The sequence below is a fragment of the Numida meleagris genome, chromosome 5 (genome assembly GCF_002078875.1).
Source record: "Numida meleagris isolate 19003 breed g44 Domestic line chromosome 5, NumMel1.0, whole genome shotgun sequence".
Lineage (NCBI taxonomy): Eukaryota > Metazoa > Chordata > Aves > Galliformes > Numididae > Numida > Numida meleagris.
Genome location: NC_034413.1, coordinates 64,490,864 through 64,509,303, shown reverse-complemented (window position 1 = coordinate 64,509,303; position 18,440 = coordinate 64,490,864). Strand labels below are relative to the sequence as shown.

Here is an 18,440-nt window from a genome sequence, read left to right as displayed (position 1 = left end):
CTGCTTGCAGTGACTGCGAGGCAGAGGACATCTCACTCCTGTTGCGGAAAGATTATCTAGGCTCTGATGCAAAAATGGAAGGATAGAGGAGTAGGCAGAGATAACCTTTTTCATTGCTTCTTTTGTACTGTAGATGATTTTAAGAGCTACCCTGCAGTTCTAGGGACATTCTTTCTAAACAGAGAGTGTGATTTACAGGGCCAGTAGTAGGGTAGGTAAATAAGGAGGAGTCTGGTCACCTTTTTTGTTTTCCTGCTGTTGTTGTAATTTTAGTTTATTCAGCATCTGAAATGGCTCTTTGAAAATGAAGAAGCCTTGGATGAGTGCTTCTGCTTTAGCAACATCTGAATAAGAGGCATAGTTTTAGTTAGAAATTAGCACAGAAGAGTGGCTGCTAAGCCTTCATTTTCCTCAGGTGATACAGTTGCTAAAAAGCAATGAAATGCTACCTGTTATAGCAAGAAAGGTTTGGGAAAGAAAACCAGGAACTTCATTTTGGAGATTTTTTTACTTTTTATAAAGGCTGCTGTGTTTTGTTCAAAGAAACTTAAAACTATTTAGATCACTAAGTTACAGGCATTTTCAGTGTTTAGCTGTGGCTTCCCACTAAGTTGTTTGACTTTAACAAGTAGACTCTGCTCAGTCTTGAGACAAAACTTTTCACTCTTTTTTTTTCTTTTTCTCGTTAGCCTTCTTTTTCTGCTCATTCCTGAAAATATAGCATAGCCATTAACATCAAACCTGCTTCTAACATTGCATATTTTTCCTTTACAACAGCAATGTTACTTTCCCACAACAGAGTTACTGAGCGGTAACAGGGGCCAGGATTTGCCTTCTGATATAGACGTTGCAGTCGTTCGTTTATATTATATATCTCTGCTTACATAAAAGCGAAATGTTTGTTAGCTGAATTCCACGGGTGGATAGATTTCTTGGCTTCCCTTTTCACCCAGGAGGTTGCTGTCACAGCTGTTTATAGAGCAGGCAGGGAACTTTCTGTGAAAGGTGCTAAAAAGTGGCAAGTAGCAACATTTATTGAACTGATTTACTTGATTAAATAAGTAATAAAATTTTCACAGTTGGGAAAGCATAAAATAATATTACTAATGATAAGATTTACAGTATCTCTGATCCCAAACTGTATTTTCATTGTCATTTTATTTCCATCATAAAAATGATTCTTTACCAATTCCAGAAGCACCCATTTTCTCATTGTGTTTCTCTGGCTAGGTTAGTCTCATTTATTACTCGTGGACCATCTGCATTGTTTAATTTCAAATCTAAAATTTTGTCCAGAATGCTACAGCGCAGTCTGCTGAATTCTTTGTTTCAAATAATAACTTCTTTGTTGTAACCACGCTGTCAGTAGCTCTTGTAATAACCTGACAACCATCTCCTGACATATTTGATAGACTACGACTGTACATACTTACATGAAAACAGTTGTGCAACTTAGCACTAAGGGGTAAATTACACCAACGACATTATTATATATGAGACAGAAAAAGGGCAGTTAATTGCCCTATCACCTGACAAAAGGAGGTGGAATATCTGGCCTCTGGTTCAGGCATCGTTAGACATGATGATGCCTGAGTGCAGAAGCTTACAAGTGAAGTAGCTGCACTTTGCAGCAATTACATGTACAGGTAGTTAAGTGTTTTAGAAAGAAAGCATTGAAAAGTTTGAAATTAAAGTGAAAAATTTAATTGAAATTAAAGTATTGTTAGGAAACAGTTTGTCAGCAGTCAAAAGTGTATTTAAGTAACTGGATCATCACACACTGCTCAGCAGCATAAGTCCTGTCTGACTGAAGCCAGCTCCCAGTGCTACCTGGTGCTGCTAGGCAGGAGGACCTTAGACCAAGATCACCCAAATGGTGTTTGAAGTTTGAAACTTCTGCAGCTGACTGGCTTATTTCCTTCCTTCATTTCTGTTCCTGAGGTTGCCAGGGCACTCGTATTTGCAAATGTTCTGAAATGTTCCAATTCCGGTGCAAACTGGCAAACAGCCTTTTTTTCTCAGTAAATATGAAAATATAAATAAGGTTTAACAGTCTTTGTAGTGGTATTTACTTAGTCACAAATCAAGACCAGTGGCTTAAAGCAGAAATGAATTTCAGACCTGCTAATTGTTACAGCATTAGAGAAGTCATGGAAAACTGTTTGCTCAGCAGTTATGAAAATCTCGGTGGCTGTAGGACTAGATGGAATGTTAATCACTTAAATATAAAGTATGTGTGAAATATATTGTTTAAACTAGTACATTAAAATTTATCCAAGAATTATGTCGGCAGTAGGGCATCCACCAAGTAGGAAGGTGGTGTTTTTTATACCAGCTGCAGTTTTCTAAAGATTTCAAGCCATAGCCCTGCAGGAGTGCACTCTCCATATCAAGGGTAACAAAGGTCTGGTATTACTTTCATGAAGATCCTGTCTCAAGCAAAAGCATACAGTTCTTGTAGCAATGTCAAATGCTAAGAATGCTTCTGTGAATCAGGAATCAAGATAGCAATCTAGAAAGGAACACTCAACGATTTTTGAGGCTTTCAGAGCAAATTAAAGGAGCATTTCTTCATTTGCAGATGCTGATGTCATTATTTCTAGTCTTGTATTATCTCAGTAAATTGATACCTACTTTCTATTTCTGTCTTGTCAATTGTCTTGTCTTGTGTATTGTCATCAATACCACTGAGAATACAGAAATATAAATCTGAATCTCTGTATTTCCTCTCAGCTTAAATGATCAATGTTTAATAATATAAGTCATATTTCTTGCTTACCTTTTTTACAGCTCCACTTATATGCTTAAGGAACGTTAGAGAAATACTGTACTGATGTGGCAGGCCTTCACCAAAAAACTAAGATTTTACTGCTCATTTTTTTTCAAAGGCCAACATGCAACTAATACTAAGTGAACTGTAGCTTTCTCTTTATTTTATACATGGATTTTATTATCACTAATGATACATGTGAGGGAAGGAATCCAGTATGGCATTTGAAACCCTGAGCAAGTATGTAGACAGAGTCATAGAATGGCTTGGGTTGGAAGGGACCCCAAGTATCCTCAAATTCCAACCCCCCTGCCACAGGCAGGGCCACCAACCTCCAGCTCTGGTACTAGACCACATTGCCCAGGGTCCCACCCAGCCTGGCCTTGAACACCTCCAGGGACAGGGCATCCACAGCCTCTTTGGGCAGCCTCTTCCAGCACCTCACCACTCTCTCTGTAAAGAACTTCCCCCGACATCCAATCTAAACCTTCCCTCCTTGAGCTTAAAGGTCATTAAGTACACCAAAGTTTTCCATGCTTTTTCCTATCATTTTGTACATTCAGTATGAAAATATATCTAACACAAAAGGTACGAGTTCCGTAGTACAAAATAGAACACACTTGCCAGATGCTTCAAACTTCTAAGAAGTTTTCACCTGTAGAAATGCTTAACTTAAAGAGAATAATCTATGGGATGGTGTTTCAGCCTGCTCTGGTTGCTGAATATGTTAGTAAGATGCATTAGCAACTTACCACATAAATTGTTGCATAAATGCTCAAAGTGTAAGTTGGTATAGAGGCTGGTTAGAGGGAGCCCTTTGGATTTCTCAGTGGAATAAAACAGTAGCCACTGCAAGCCTAAAATTCAATATGGTAAGCAACAAGTGTGCTAGATAATTGTTGTCTCATCACAGTGCATATTTCACACTCCATAAGTCCCTGATGAATTACCAAAAGAATGCATAAAATTAAATGATTTGAAGATTTTGGGGCCTTTCTCTTGTCATAGTAAAATGGAAATCTATTGAAATCCTAAGGCAGTATGGAAGTATAACCATTTTTATTACAGACAGTTCATTTTTCTTCTATTACACTAATAGAACTGAATATGTAGTTTGTTTTCCTAAAAGACTTTGAAATTGGAATGAAGGACTACTCAAAAGAGTGTGTATATGAAATAATAATATATAAAGGATTAATTTCATCTGTAGTGTTATTATACTTCATACATGTGAAATTTCATTTATAGTTTACTTTTAACTGTGGTTTTGTTACTATTTAAGTATAATAGAATTTATGGACATGAAGCAATAAGGAGCAGTCGCCCTTTACTTAAAAATAAGTGTGCCAATAAGTACTCTACTTGAGTATTAAAATTTAAGCAGTTCAGATGATATCAGATCAGTGTAATTCACTAGCAATTATAAATTACACATTCCGTCAGATGGATCCAACATCATGCTAAGTGGTTTTTAGCACATAAGATTACTTGAGAAGTACTTTCTGTTGCCATCTGCTATGAAAAAATTCTTTTTCCTGGCATGTACTCTGTATGTTTTGTATACTTTTATGTATACTGTGCATGGAAGAAAGAGTTGGTAATTAAAATGAAATGTTATTCATAATTAATCATAAAACACCTACTGAACCAACCCCATCTTTTAGTATTGAATTTTACTAATGCTCTCCTCTGTTTCCCAAATGACCTATCTTCTTTAATGATGGTTTGGATACTGGTAAGATTCAGATCCTCATCCAAAGGCCGTGACACTATTGACTAAATCTCTGTTGACTTAGCTGAGAATGTGAAATACTGTATTGCAAGATAAAATCTGCAAGTAGATGCTCAGTGAAACTGAAGAGTCCATTAGTGCCTTAACTCTTAAATTACCGTGTAGGTATCTCTCTGATAAGGGCAAGCTAAAAGGAAAAGCTACCTTTGTCATTAATTCTCTTATAAGGTGATGTTGACAGGCTTGAGTCTTACTGTACTTTTAGCATCTTTAGATTGCGTTCATGCTCATTTCTGCCTGGATGTGAGCAAGCCCTGTTTCTTTAGTCACTAACAGACGTCTGGATGCGGGGATGAGCAGTGATTTGTCTGTGTCCTGTATGCATTGCAAGGGCATCTTGAACGTTTTGAATTAAACCCCATCTTACTGCATTAAAAGCATGAAAATCAGAGTGTCAAAGTAATGGCATCTTGAATAAATATCAGTGCTTAAAAAATCTCAAAATAGATCCTCACTCTTCAGTTCCTCCTTCTGGTATACACCTTCTGAGATGAATGTATTGTTTTGATTCTAAATTTTGATAGTCATTTTAAAAGCAGAAGTACTTCTGATTTTTTTTTAAGCTGCCTTTTACTTACTCTTAACTCCAGTTATTCTTCCTCTGAGTAAGCATTGTGTCCTCTTCCTGTTTCCCTAGATGTACATACGTTAGGGCACAGTTATTATGGATTGCAGATACTGCAGGAGTGAATGTGAATCAGAAATTGACATTGTATTTTAGAGGGTTGCTTAAATTCATTCCATTAAATAGTTCTTAGGAGATTCTTGACAGTAATTAGACATATGGGTACTCTCAGCTCTGTTACCAGTCTTCACCAGTTTATGGGGGAATAACAAATGGAATTAACCTTTAATTTAGGTCTTTAGGACCTTCATGTGCACAGGACCAGACTTTCCACTGTTCAGGCACTGTGCTGAGTTCTTCTAAAATTCTGGCTACTTATTTGGTGCTGAACCTGAAGGGGTGCCAACCCCTTCTAAAATTCCTCTATAATACCTCCTAAGCCCTGCTTTTATCTACCGTGAAAAATTGATCCATTCACAAAGGCACAGATTTCTCATGAAAAGTTGGCACTGCTTCTTCGAGCTTAAGTTAAAAGGGTCTGCAGCTGCTGGCTGGCAGTGCCTGAGGTGAGGTCCTCGGCTGCTGCAAGCCCAGGGCAGGCTGCCTCTGGGAGGTACTGCCTGCAGGGTGGGTGTTGTATTAGGCGAATAACGGAGCACTTGGGTTGTAACGCGGAAGGCTCTTCCCCATTTTGCTTTCTATTGGTTGTCCTACTTACTTGAACCCATGTTGTAAGACAGGGAGGCTGTACGTCTTTGTTTTCATAACAAGGAGTATAACTACCCTGTATATGGCTTTTTGGAAGTGAGTGGAAAGAGCGGGATATTCAATATGATTGGCCAGGAGCCCGTGTGAGCTTCTGGAACAGTCTAGTAAAAGATAAGAAATACTATATAGTTCTGTAACTTTTACCAATAAAAGCCATTTTGCTGTACATCGTATCGGTGCCTGTATGCAGTATTTGGCCCGGACCAGACTTTGGTCTCAGTGCACGAGGACGAAATGCAGAGGGTTGCCTGTGTTCGGCTACAGGTGGGGAAGGGGACCCTAATGGCATCGTGTGACACGGCCGGCCCGGGTTCAGTGCAGCACTCAGAGGGCACCGTGCTTGCAGGAGCACCATTGGCCCAGGAGCAATGACTAATGTTTTTCATTTTTGGTAGAGTACCTTGTATCCAGGCATTCAAGAAAAACATTGTAAAAAGGCTCTTCTTGTTTAGTGTGGTACTGTCTGAGCCAAAAATGATGTGTTCGTGTTGGAGAGAAAATACGTATGTAAAAGCCTTAAACTAACAATTTCTTATTGTTATACTGTTGAAACCTTCCTCCTACTTTTACTCTTTTCAGTCCATCTGACATTTCAACGATTTCACCAAAAAAAGAAAAAAAAAAGAAAAAAAAGTGGAGGAATGGAGAAACTTTTCAAATGCACGATACTGCAGCAGGGAAAATGTGACTCTTTCAACATTAACCTTGACAAATTCGTGCTCCTGTCATTTAAATGAATGAATCTTTCCGGTGTCTAGCTTGCTGGACCTTGAGAAACAGCAATGAGGAAGGACTGTAAAAATGATGCTCGTCTCTCCTAAATTATTTTTCTGAGTAAATGAATGATTTCTGTGAAAACCAAATAAGGATGAATCTGCTTGCTCAAATCACCTGTTCACAGCCAATGAACTTCCATGTGAAACAGTGCTTACCCTTCTCTGTTCCCAGGTATCGATCTAAAACATCTTCCCTGAGCCTTCTCGCTCTTTTTCCTCCTACAGGCGAAAGGTTAGAGTTAGATAATAGTATTAATTTTCCAGACATCTGCACATGTTCTAATAGCCTTTAGAAGGTTTGAAATGGTTTCTGTTTGACCACCGCAGGGCTAAGAATGCCATTAAGACTTAGATTGTAGTAATACATAACAATCATAGCCCTGTAGTTCAACCTGGCAATAAAAAAGCTAATTTATTTTATCGTAGATTTAAATTAATGTGATGAACTCCTCTCTCAACAGGAGCCATAACACCACTCTTAAAAAAAATACCATGTCCCCATTTTCAAAACCAGGTAAAACTCAGGCACAAACCCAGTGTATATATTTGTTTTGTGTGCTCTTCAGTGTTTGCACGTTTGTGTAGTCACATAATGAAACCATGTTGTTTTTTCTATCATTTCTTCATTCTTACACTCATTTTTGTCTCTCTCTTCACTCTTAGAGTCAACAGAAGAAAGGCAATTAATAGATGTGGGGCAGTTTCCAATGATAGCTTTTTTTCTTTTTTAACCATTCTGAGAAGTGGGATTTTCTTGTGGGAAAAAATTATTACTAGTTAGGTATATTGAGTATAAAATAGCTTTTAAAAATAGACATATTCAGTTAGTAAGGATAATTTTGGAAATCTGTGAAAACAATTTCTAGAGCTCAGGCAGTTTTCATTTCCAACTATATGCTAGAGGAAAGCTTCAGCATATCCCATTATAAAGTGATAAAGCAGCATTTGATAGCAGCAGCTTCTGTGATAAAATGACCATGGCAGCACTGAGAACGAATCTAATAAGGGAATTGATCTGTAGATTCCAATTCTGTAAGAGCCAGCATCGATCAACATAAATGTCAATAACAAGATCTTATTGAGGTCTGCCTAATTCCTTTAGATGATTTTGGGGCGTAGTCAGGAAAGGAATGTGAAAATGAATTTTGAACTGTAGGAATCACAAATGCAAAGACTGAAATCATGTTGTGCTACCAGGAATAGCACTGGCTGTCAGTATCGGCAATTTAGAAGTATGCTGAAATTAGTGAGCATCATTTAGTCAGATAATGATCGATAATGCAGTCACAGTTGGCTCAATGACACTGAAGTGTCAACACCTTTCATCTGTATTTTCACGTGAAAGCATTTGTTAAATACAGTGAAATAAGAAAACACACAGCATATTTACTGTTAAAGCATAGATACCATGTGAAAGGCACGCCATAAAAGATTAATGGCATGGTTCTTCCTTGTCACAGAAGTTTTGTATAAAGCTGTTTTCTAGACTGATTTTGACAAGGCTGAGATGTTAAGGAAAACTGGATGTGTTTGTGAGCAGTGCAGCAAGAGAAGGTGTCAGCATGTGCCGAGTTCTGCCTCTTGTGCTCTCGTGCTCCTGTAAGTCATAACACCTACACGGGGATGGCATCCACTTGACAACGTGGAATTAACATATTGATCAGTATTAGCTCAATAGAAAGGTATTTACAAAAAGCATTGCATTTACTGCTTTGTATCAAATTAATGAGGAAAAAAATACAAATATAAGCTTAAGGAGAGGCCTGACTCTTCTACACTATGCACCATACCTCTGCTTTGCCATACTCCAAGGACTCTTCCACGAGGAAGCTCGTCGAAAACATTTATTTCATTAATTGTTTACATTCTGACTGGCTGATTACCGGGTCATTGATGTAAACTGTTGACTTTACAGTAATTACAAACCACAGGGAACTTAACACAGACGTTTGCATGAGAAATTAAATTAGCTCAGTATATTATTACTGCAATATTTACAGGCTTCTAGCATTGTGCTATTAATATGAGAACATTTCAGAGTCTCAGAGCTTGAAAATGCTGATGGAATTATAAAATGAAAGCTAGGATCAGAAAGGATTACTTTGTGTCTTTCTGTGCAACTTTTACTTAAAAGTTTATAAAAATTAATAAAACTAAGGGATTTGGAAGAGGAGTAATTTTAGGCTTACAGCAATGTTGTCAAATCTCTGAAGAATTCAGAGAGATTATGTTATTTATGTTTATGCATCAAATGTCTGCTTAATACCTCCCAATTTATACCCTAGGATATATGTTTTCAAATGTCTGAGTTCCTTACTTTTGAATCTAATTCAGTGTTTTTTGCCTCTCTCTGAATGGCTTGATAAAAACTGAGAGCAGCGAGCCTGGAAAATCTGAAGCAGATGCAAGTGAAACCTTTGTTTTCTTTTTAGTGCTGGATTTGCCTTGTTAACAGGATTTTCTGATGTAGTTTTAGCACCCTAATCTTCTATACAAATGTTTGTAAAATCATCCCCTTGTACTTTTGTCTTGGATGTTGTCAGTTGTCTCAGTAAACTCGCCTGGAGGATTTGCCAGCAAAACTGACAAACCACTGTTAATGCTGCACTTGAATGTAAAGTCTAGCATCTGCTGCTTCACCAGACTTCAGCTTCTTTTAGCAACTTCAGCCTAGTGGTGGGGGAAACAACAAAAACAAATGGGAAAAAAAATCAACGTAGAACTTGTATAGAAGTATTTTTATTAGATTAATAGGAAATTCAGATCTGCTTGACTTGAATTTTCTGGAATAGCTGGAGGCTGCCTTTTTTGTGCTAAGAAATGCTTTAGCTTACCAAGATGTATTTTATAGTTAATCCTTTAATATTCATGTTTTGTATAATGCTTCCCCCTGTTAACGCTGAGCAGTACTGTAAGTCTGTGATGGTTTGCTGTGTTTCAGACAGCTGTTGGTAAGGCCGATAAATGATGCACTCTGGCTGCGTGCTCCTGCTGCTCTGAGAGCTGTCCTCAGGCTCACTCCCTGTGGATTCACCGCCTGCTCCCACCAAAAATCAATCCAAGCAGCTGTAGTGGCACGGCTCCCGCAATACAGCTGTTAAGACCCCTAGCAGCAACATCTGGGTCAAAGAATTTCAGTTAACCCATCAGATAGACCTTAAGACATAAAAGGATATTAAATATGACAGACAACATATATGTGCTGTTGCTGGTTACTGGGTAAGACTCCTGGGTTGCTTTGCCTGTTCCAGGCTGAACTGGGTAATCTTGTGTGTTGTGTACTTTTGCCAGATACCTAGTACCTTCGCTAGCTGCTTGATCTATTAGGAGTGGTGCCCTGGAACAACAGGGAAAGAGAAAAAATAGTTTAGTGTGATGCACTGGCTTTGCAATCAGATGTTACATGTGCTTGCTTCTACAGACTTCTATATTAGCAGCTTCTGGACATCTAAGTGATGAGCATATCATTATTTGGGGAAGGGAGGACTATTTTGAAGAGACAAAGGCTTCTAGTTTCCCCCACCATTTTTAACCCCAGTCCTGTGCATGGTTTCCCATGGCCCAGCAGCAAGAGTTGCTGACAAATTGCTGCACAGTGCATGTGCTCCAGCAGTCTCCTGTGACTGACTCCTGTTACCCGTGCTGCAGAGCTTTATTCTAGGGGAACAAAGCTCTAGGGGATGCTCTGCAATCCTCTAATTGCTCCTGTGCCTCACTAATACCTTGTCATTTCCTTTTCCCTGGCTGCTTATTGATGTACAATTTTGGTCCTTAAGGAATTGCACAGGTACAAGTTGATCGGTTGCTTTTGCTTTATGTACAAGTGAAAATACAACATAGTCCTCTAAAACTTGGTCTGTTTCTAACACATTTATTAAAAATACAGAAAAGCAAACACCAATGTGGTTGTTTCAGTGCAGCTTATACAATAGCTGTGTTGTATTTTCAGAACAATTGCAAAAAATCATTTTATTACCTGCCTATTTCTGGGCAGAAATATAAGGAACCTTATTTAATGTAAAGGCACTCCTGCAAAGTAATACTAAGGACAGGAATGTTTCTTGAAGACACGCTGAATTCTTCAGCTGAAGCACTGTAATTCTGGACTTTGTGTTAGTCTAAAATATTTGTAAGAGTGAGAAGAAGTCAGAGGTAACTTCACACTGTTAGGATAAATTATGATTGTAAAGCATATTATTGGAGAATTAGGAGGAAAAAAACCATGGATATTTCCACAACGATGTGTATTTGAAATTATCCTAAAGTATATAGGTATAAAAAGGAGTATGAGATGGCATGTATGAAGCACGAGAACTCTGCTAGGAAGCCACCTGTCTACACATTCAGCAGGCAGCAGGAAGGACAGAGGCAAGTTCTTAACCAAGCTGATTTACTAGCAGAAGGAGCACAGTATGCCAATTGCTATTGTCATTATAAACTTTGAAAAGCTCTGTTTATAGAAAGTGAATAGTAGGAAAGTGGCACATAATGCTGATTTTTTATTAAATATATAACTTCCGAGAGCTAATTATCATTTTATTTTCATTGCACCAGTTACAAACAATAAGACAGAAGGCATTGCTCTGTGCTCACAGTACATGATTTCAAGTGTATTTCCAAAGTTAGTGATTGTTAGAATTAAATACAACGGAAGCATCTTAATGCAATTTTCACTTGTTGCATCACATTTGGCTATTGTAATGTTGATGACCACTTGTTCTACTCAGTTTAGAAAGCAGATTTACCCCACACCAAACGCGTATGTATTAGAAATTATTATTTGTTTAAAAGCAAGATCTATTTCTAGTTTCAGAGATCGAACTCCGCTGCATTATTCTTCCTTATACCTAACTCTCCTTTATTTCTGAGTAGTTAGGGTAAGAGAAGCTCACACTTCATACTTTTTCTTAATCTGGCTAACCTCTGATAGAAGAGGTAAAAGATGTCCTCTCGCCTCCATCTGAACATCCCCTCTGGAATGCAGCTAAAGCCTGAAACATATCTGAGGACTAAAAAAAATCAAGATTCTCTTTCATAACATGATATTTCTGCATTAACTAGTATTAAGTAAATTGCATTCCTAGTCGCTCATTTCTCTTTTTATTTTTGGTCTGCTGTCTCCCATGGTGTGAATGAAATGCAGCATTGAGTGCTATTTCTGTAAGACTTTTGAAACTGAAGCTCATCCTGGTTGTGATTAATTCGTAACTGCACTCCGCTTTGGATGGATTTAGCAGTTAAAGATGATCAAGGGAGCAGGAAGAGTGTAACAGGTCAGACAGTGGAAAAGTCACCCAGCAAGAGCCCTTGTGCTTCTGTCATGCCTGTAAAGAGATCACTGTATCAGTACTATTTGTGTTGCACACTTTTTGCATGTTTTTGGTCATTCCTAAGCCTTGCTCATTTAGTACAATGGGTCTAGGATCAGAGCTGTTGTGTTGCTGCCTGCGGGTTCTTTATGTAGAGAATTACTACAAATGAGGGCTGCAGAAAAGGTATTCCCTGCCAATCCAATTGCAGTAGTTGGGCTACATGGGAGAAAAGCCCAGAGCATCATTTGTCAAGTTGGTGCTGCCCCAGAGAACAGCAGAGATGGGGGAGGTGACGTGCACCCAACAAACATTTACGGGCTGTTCCACCAGGATAAAAACATCTCTCTGAGAGCCTCGAGAGTTTCTTTCTTGTGAATGATGGACTTTGGCTCATGTGAGAAAAGCAAAGCCAATTGATTTAATAGCAATTAACTCATCCAATATTGGAGAGTCATATATGGTTTGGCGTAATTCGTTGGAAATTGTTCTGGCGGTGCTTGCAGGCCATTAGAGGTTTCAAGGAGGAGATGGGAACAGACAGATGCTCTGCACAGGCACAGTCAGGATGCACTGTGGAGTCTGTCACGAGTGCTGCCGCATGCCAGGAGGCAGCAGTCCACTTATATCTTCCTTGAAAGCCTTAATAAGGATGTTGCTGGGGGGTCAGGTCAGGCCTCTGTCTGCTGGATTGGTTATCTGCCTGCCAGATAATTGTATTTCCTATTGCACTTGGCGTAATGGGTTTCTGCCTAAATTTGTTGTTTTGTTTTGTTTTGTTTTGATGTGGGTTACGGGAGTTAATCCCGACTTTGAGCTGTATTGCTCCATCTTGGCTAAAAACACAAGAAAGCCAGGAGAGAGCCTGTGGCAGTACAGCCTGGGAAATACCACATGTGGTCTTCCTGCATCCGGCAGGCAGGCCTCTGGCCCCACGAGGCCCCTCTGCTCCCTGGCCTTCCCTAGAGATGCGGGTCCTGCAGAGCCACCTCCTTGTCAGCTTTTAGTCAGCAACTGGCCCAGCACCGCTCCATGCGGGGCGATTTCAACGTGAGCTGGCCCAGCCCACGCCGCATTCACTTCCATGCTGGTGTCCGTTCTCAGAGTTTCCCCTTGCTGTTACACGGGCTGCCGGCTACTTCAGTGCACCGCAGTTGGGACAGATGACTTGGGTTTATAGTTACAGTGCTTACGTTTCAAATTTAAGTATTTATTTAAACTGATGTGGTCTTTTCTGTGAAAGTCAGCCTGTGCCGTGGTCTGCCTTTTGTTGCACTGCATCCTGATAGCATCAGCATGGATTTTAATATTGTACCATTGTCAAGGCAGCAGTAACTCCTTGGTGTGGTTATGTGACCGTCATCTGAAATAGCCATAAACCAATATGTTTTGCTTATCTGAGAAGAAATCAGAATCAAGATATGTACTTAGCACAGTCTGTTACTTGATTTTAAATGGATCATTAATGAGATTCTTTTAGGAGAGTTTTCACCAGTTAGAAAATGGAGGAGGAATAAGAAAAAAAAGTGAAAGAAAAACAATTTTCTTATCGTTTTCTTTTGTAATTGGATGACTTGCTTCAGTGCCGTGTGACTATATTTAATTAATGATCTCCAACTTTGCTGTGCTGTTTGCTAATGATAGTCCTCATGCTGGCCTTGTGTCTGTTGATGTCTTTGCATAAGTGTGGGGGGAATGTTTCCAGTGCGATGATCTTTCATTGATGCAGAAATATAATCACATTACACATCTTTAGAGCAGTAGCTCCAGGCTGTTTGCAGCACGCTCTGCTGGGCTGCGTCTCCTCACCAGCCAGCTCTCTGGTTGGAATTCTTTGGATTGTTTGCCTGCTCAAAGGTGTTATATCCAGGTGGGCTGGCCTCTGCTCTTTGGGCTGATATGGACACTAACAGCAGCGCACTAAGTCCCCTCAGATGACGTTACAGGGCGTATTTTGTTTTCCTTACTAAGATGCACACATGTTCCCATTTAAGTAATGAAGTATTTAAATTGCTTTGATGGAAAAATGAGCAGACAATTTTACAGCTTTAAAACTCCTCTAGCACTATTTCTAGAATAATTCTGGGAAGATAAATGTTCAAATATAATTGTTCATCCATCTCAGATGCCCCCTATCATCAGCTCTAACAGATCCAGCTATAGTAACTCACACTAAAAATCTCTGGAAGCAAAAATCTTGTAAGTGGTTACACTGGAGAAAGTAATTCCTCTGCTAAGAGCAAGTACAACATTTGTTCCTAACATCAGTTTCTCCTGTTGCTGAAAACAGTGGAATTTTCTGGTGGTTCACTTGGAATTATTGCCAGGCGCATGTACTAAGTCAGTAAATCTGTGTGCTTGGAAAAGCATTTTACCTGGAGCTTAAATCTTGAGCAAACAGCTGACAGTAACTCTAGTAATAACATTTTAAAGGGTGCGCACTGAAAAACTAGGGGATATGCTCCACTGGTGTTAAAAAGCACATAACCTGGATGTAGTTCATATTTATAATAAAATGTATATTGGATACTGAGTGCTTGTAGCATTTTAATCTACTCAACAACATGTTGGACGAAATATGATTCTACAGAGCATTGATCATTGAAACTGTTTGCCATAATCTTTCTGCAGCAGCATAGTATCTTCCAAAGAGTCACTGCATAGAATCTGGATGAATATGTAACTCTTGAGAAATTACTCCCAGATAACTAATTAGTGAGTTTTGTAGATTAAAGGTGTACCTGGGTATAAGATATACTGCGTGACCGCAAAGAACTGCCTCAGCACTACTGCTGCTGCACAGTAGGAATGGCCTTCAGTGATTACAGATTCTTTTTCCCTCTTTTACCAAGTTTTTGAGGTGGGCAGGGTGTTGCCTTGCATTCAGCCTCAACAAGTCTTCTCCAGGGTCTACATCCTTTGCCAGGGCCCCCATCAAAGTGCCACAGCAGTGCCTGTGCTGTTTATTCCTCCACATGGAGCCCTCAGGTGCCCAGGAAATGGTAGATGTGGTCTCCAAGATTGTAGGTTTGGGGAATGAATGGGAGAATTTCAAGAACCTGACCCAAATTCCTTGTGGTTTTTTTTCCCATAAAGTCCTTTTCCGTTGTTTTCAGTGGTCTGTGAATAAGATTTATACCACCTGTTATGTTACACGATATGTTGGTCCAATGACTGACAAGGCTGCAGATATTTCTTTTTTTTTTAAGCCATTGGCCAAGGCATTCACATAAATCACGGATTCTATTGAAACCGCAATTAAAACAAATCAGGCTTAATGCATACTGAAAGCCTTAGTAATTACGATACAGGTGAATGTGGAGGAAGTGGCACCAGCTTAGTTGTCCTTCCAAGCAAAACTGAAGGAAAGAACTGTGTATATAATCGAACAGCATCTGAATATTAATGCACAAAATCCTCTGAGTCCCTCATTCCCTGATGCAATTATTTTCTATTCACATTAATTGTTCCTAACAGATGACATTAATGACTTTGAGTTAAAATGTGTGCAAGGGAGGCCTTCAGCAGATCAATGCTGTTTAAAAATAGGGTCACTTTTGCAATCATTCACTCACGGTGTAGCAGCTTGTAAATAAAACAACATTAACATGTTGATTGATTTATAAATGTTAATTTTGCAGTTCATTTTTATGCTTTTTCCCTGAAACCTGTCAAACTCTATGGATAGTGGTGGGACTCCTGTTCATTTGTCATTATTGCATATTAAATAATAGTAAATTACAAAGCAGAGACTAGGAGAAAAAGTACAGTTTGTTTTAGATGAAGAATGATCTGTTCTTCACAAAGGAAGTCCTGGACAAAACAAGCATGAACAGCAACATTTTGAATTAGAACAAATCGTCTTTTACCTCAGGGTTTTTATTTCCTTTGAAATTTAACCGCAGAGTTTGGATTTTTAAAAATGCTGATCTACTGCATACTTGACATATGCTTATGCTTTGCTTATTCCCTTCTACTCCCCCTCCAGAAGCTCCATTCACGCATCTTAGACCTCTCATCTGGAGATTTGCTGTCAGAAGTAGAAAGGAACAGAAGCTTGATGCAGTCGCGACCTGCTGATGCTCAGGTTCACGTGAGTTTCTGTCTGTCCTTGTATTCCACATTCAGACCCCTCTTTTTCTCCTTAGAAGTCTGACGTCAGGGATGAGGCATAAAGCTGATCTCTGAATTGAAACACTGTTGAGGCAGATAACAATACTTCTTCTTCCTTCTGTTCTCTGAAATTCAATACTGTATCCTCAGCTGATACAGTAAGCAGATAGTGTCACTCTGTGCAAAAAAGCATAAATCTTAGTAATGTCCCCAAGATACCTTTCTGGGTATTGATTACATCTCAGAATCTGTGAGAAATGGTCAAGGAGCTTTTTATTAAAGCCCATACACCGTATTATTCATCCACTTTTATGATATATTATGTATGAACTTTTAAAAATTCATGGGCTCTGCATTTTTTTTTCTGATGGGTTTAGCTTTGTGCTTATTTGGCAAAATGTTAGCCAATGTGGCTTTCATGTTTCATTGTCAAAGAGAAAAGTAGCTTAGAAAACAAAAGCACATGAAGATAGAGAGGAATAAAGAGGACAAGAACAGAACATTGAACCTGTGTGCGCCTTTGATCTTGAAGTATAGTAATGTCAACAGGAATGTAATCTCCTTTGTAGTAAGAATTATAATGAAAAGGCATTGTTTCAAAGGTTCACAAAAATGCTAACAACCCTTTGCGTAACTTGTAATTAAGCCTTCAGGTTAGGATTTTCTAAATAAGTAGTTTTGTCTCTTTTGTAGTCTGATTCTTTCAGTTCTCTGTGATGTCTGGCAAAAATTATGTATTTAAATTGTAATATTATATTCAGGCCTTTGTACTCTAATTTTGTTAAAGGTAATGATTTTAAAGTCATAATTAAAAAAATTAAAATTTCACCATGTCAGTTAATAAACCCATGTGCAAGTTAAATGTATTTAATTAATGCATCATAAACATACAATTTAAAGTATTTTCTGAGAGAGTTTAGAGAATACAGGCGAATTGCCAGAGAAAATTTCAGTCCTCTTATAGTAGTCTCAATGTAATCCAGAAGTGAGGTGGATATCCTACTTCAGAATCTCTAACAGTGTGACATTTTTGCACATTTTCTCACCTCTCCAACAGTAAAGATGATTTCAGTGATAAACTCGTCTTTGCTTTGCTTAGATATTTGTTTTTCACACTGTTAAAACTACAGGAGCAGATCCCTTTCTCCACTTTTGGTGCAAGGGAAACCAAGTAAAGGGATGGCCAGGCCTGCAGACTAGCTGAAGGTGATAGGAAGGGACGTGGTGGGTTTTTCCATTGCCACGTCTGAAATAGCCAGAACAAGCACGTGTTGCCATTGGCCTCTATACAGCCAGCCTTACCAGACATGACACCATCGTAGATGTGGCAGCTGATGAGGGGGTCTCCCATGGGAATCACGATGGAAGAAATAATTTGTCTCCACAAAGCAAGAAAATCTGTTTCAAAGCTAAAAACAAAGGCATCATCCTGCCTCTGATGCTGAAGCATGTGTTCCTCCCAGAGCCAACAGATTTAAAAGCTATTCCTCCTGCATCCATTTGACTTCCTAGGAGGACATGTACCAATAACTCCCAGAGGTGAAATGTGCTCTTGCTACCTCTAAATGATTTTCCCATTCATAGGTTTTGCCTGTGACAGAGAGTAATGACTTGCCCTGTAGTTATGTTTGTCAAAACCAGAACATTATTATGTCAGCTGAGCAATGAATAGCTGTGCTGATGAACTCCTTAGCAGTAAAAATTCTGCTCTCTCCCATTTAACTCCAAAAAGGTTCAACCCTAGTAATAATAAATGGAAGGTTGTGGGGGAATAAATGGATGAAATTAGGAAAAGTACAGTAAAAGTGTTAGTGCATGAGAAGTGCCTACAAACTGTACGTTTTTCCAGAGATTTGCATGAAGCAGCTGTGTGTCAATTGCACATAGAGTTTTAGTAATTGTTTTATGGACTTTATATTTCCTAAATATGAAGGTAAAATTTTAATCTCAGCAAAATGAATTGGGTCTACGTCCTTATGCAGATAAGCATTATCAGTAAATATTCTTTGAGGCTGCACAGTCATGTTCTGTCTTAATGAAATTCAAAGCAAAGTTTTGTAAAAAATGGAGTTGTGTCTTTCTGTCTGTTGTTACTTGTAATTAAAAAGATGTCTGATTTGGTAAGGAAACTGGAGAATTGCCTAACAGAATGGTGCAGGCACTTAACATTAAGGAAGATCTAACATTGTTAGGCACAAGAGTATTAGTTTGAAAACAAATTAAAGGCATCCTAGATACTCCTACAGAGGTTTAATATTTTACCTAAAGTGCTATCTGCTCTTCATTACTCTCTTCCTCAAAGCTGGCACTTAGTCACAGTCAGCTGAAATTGCATTTGGAGCGGGGC

General features: G+C 38.8%; 1 protein-coding gene across 6 annotated transcripts in view; it reads left to right on the top strand.

Moving 5' to 3' along the window:
• The window catches only part of NCKAP5 (NCK associated protein 5), a 454,740-nt gene that overhangs the window by 378,912 nt on the left and 57,388 nt on the right, over positions 1–18,440 (top strand). For all 6 annotated transcript variants that reach the window (XM_021397921.1, XM_021397919.1, XM_021397920.1 and 3 more), the window contains one exon: positions 15,969–16,073. In XM_021397921.1, the coding sequence (XP_021253596.1) occupies positions 15,969–16,073 (105 nt within the window). The remainder of the gene's footprint in view (positions 1–15,968; positions 16,074–18,440) is intronic.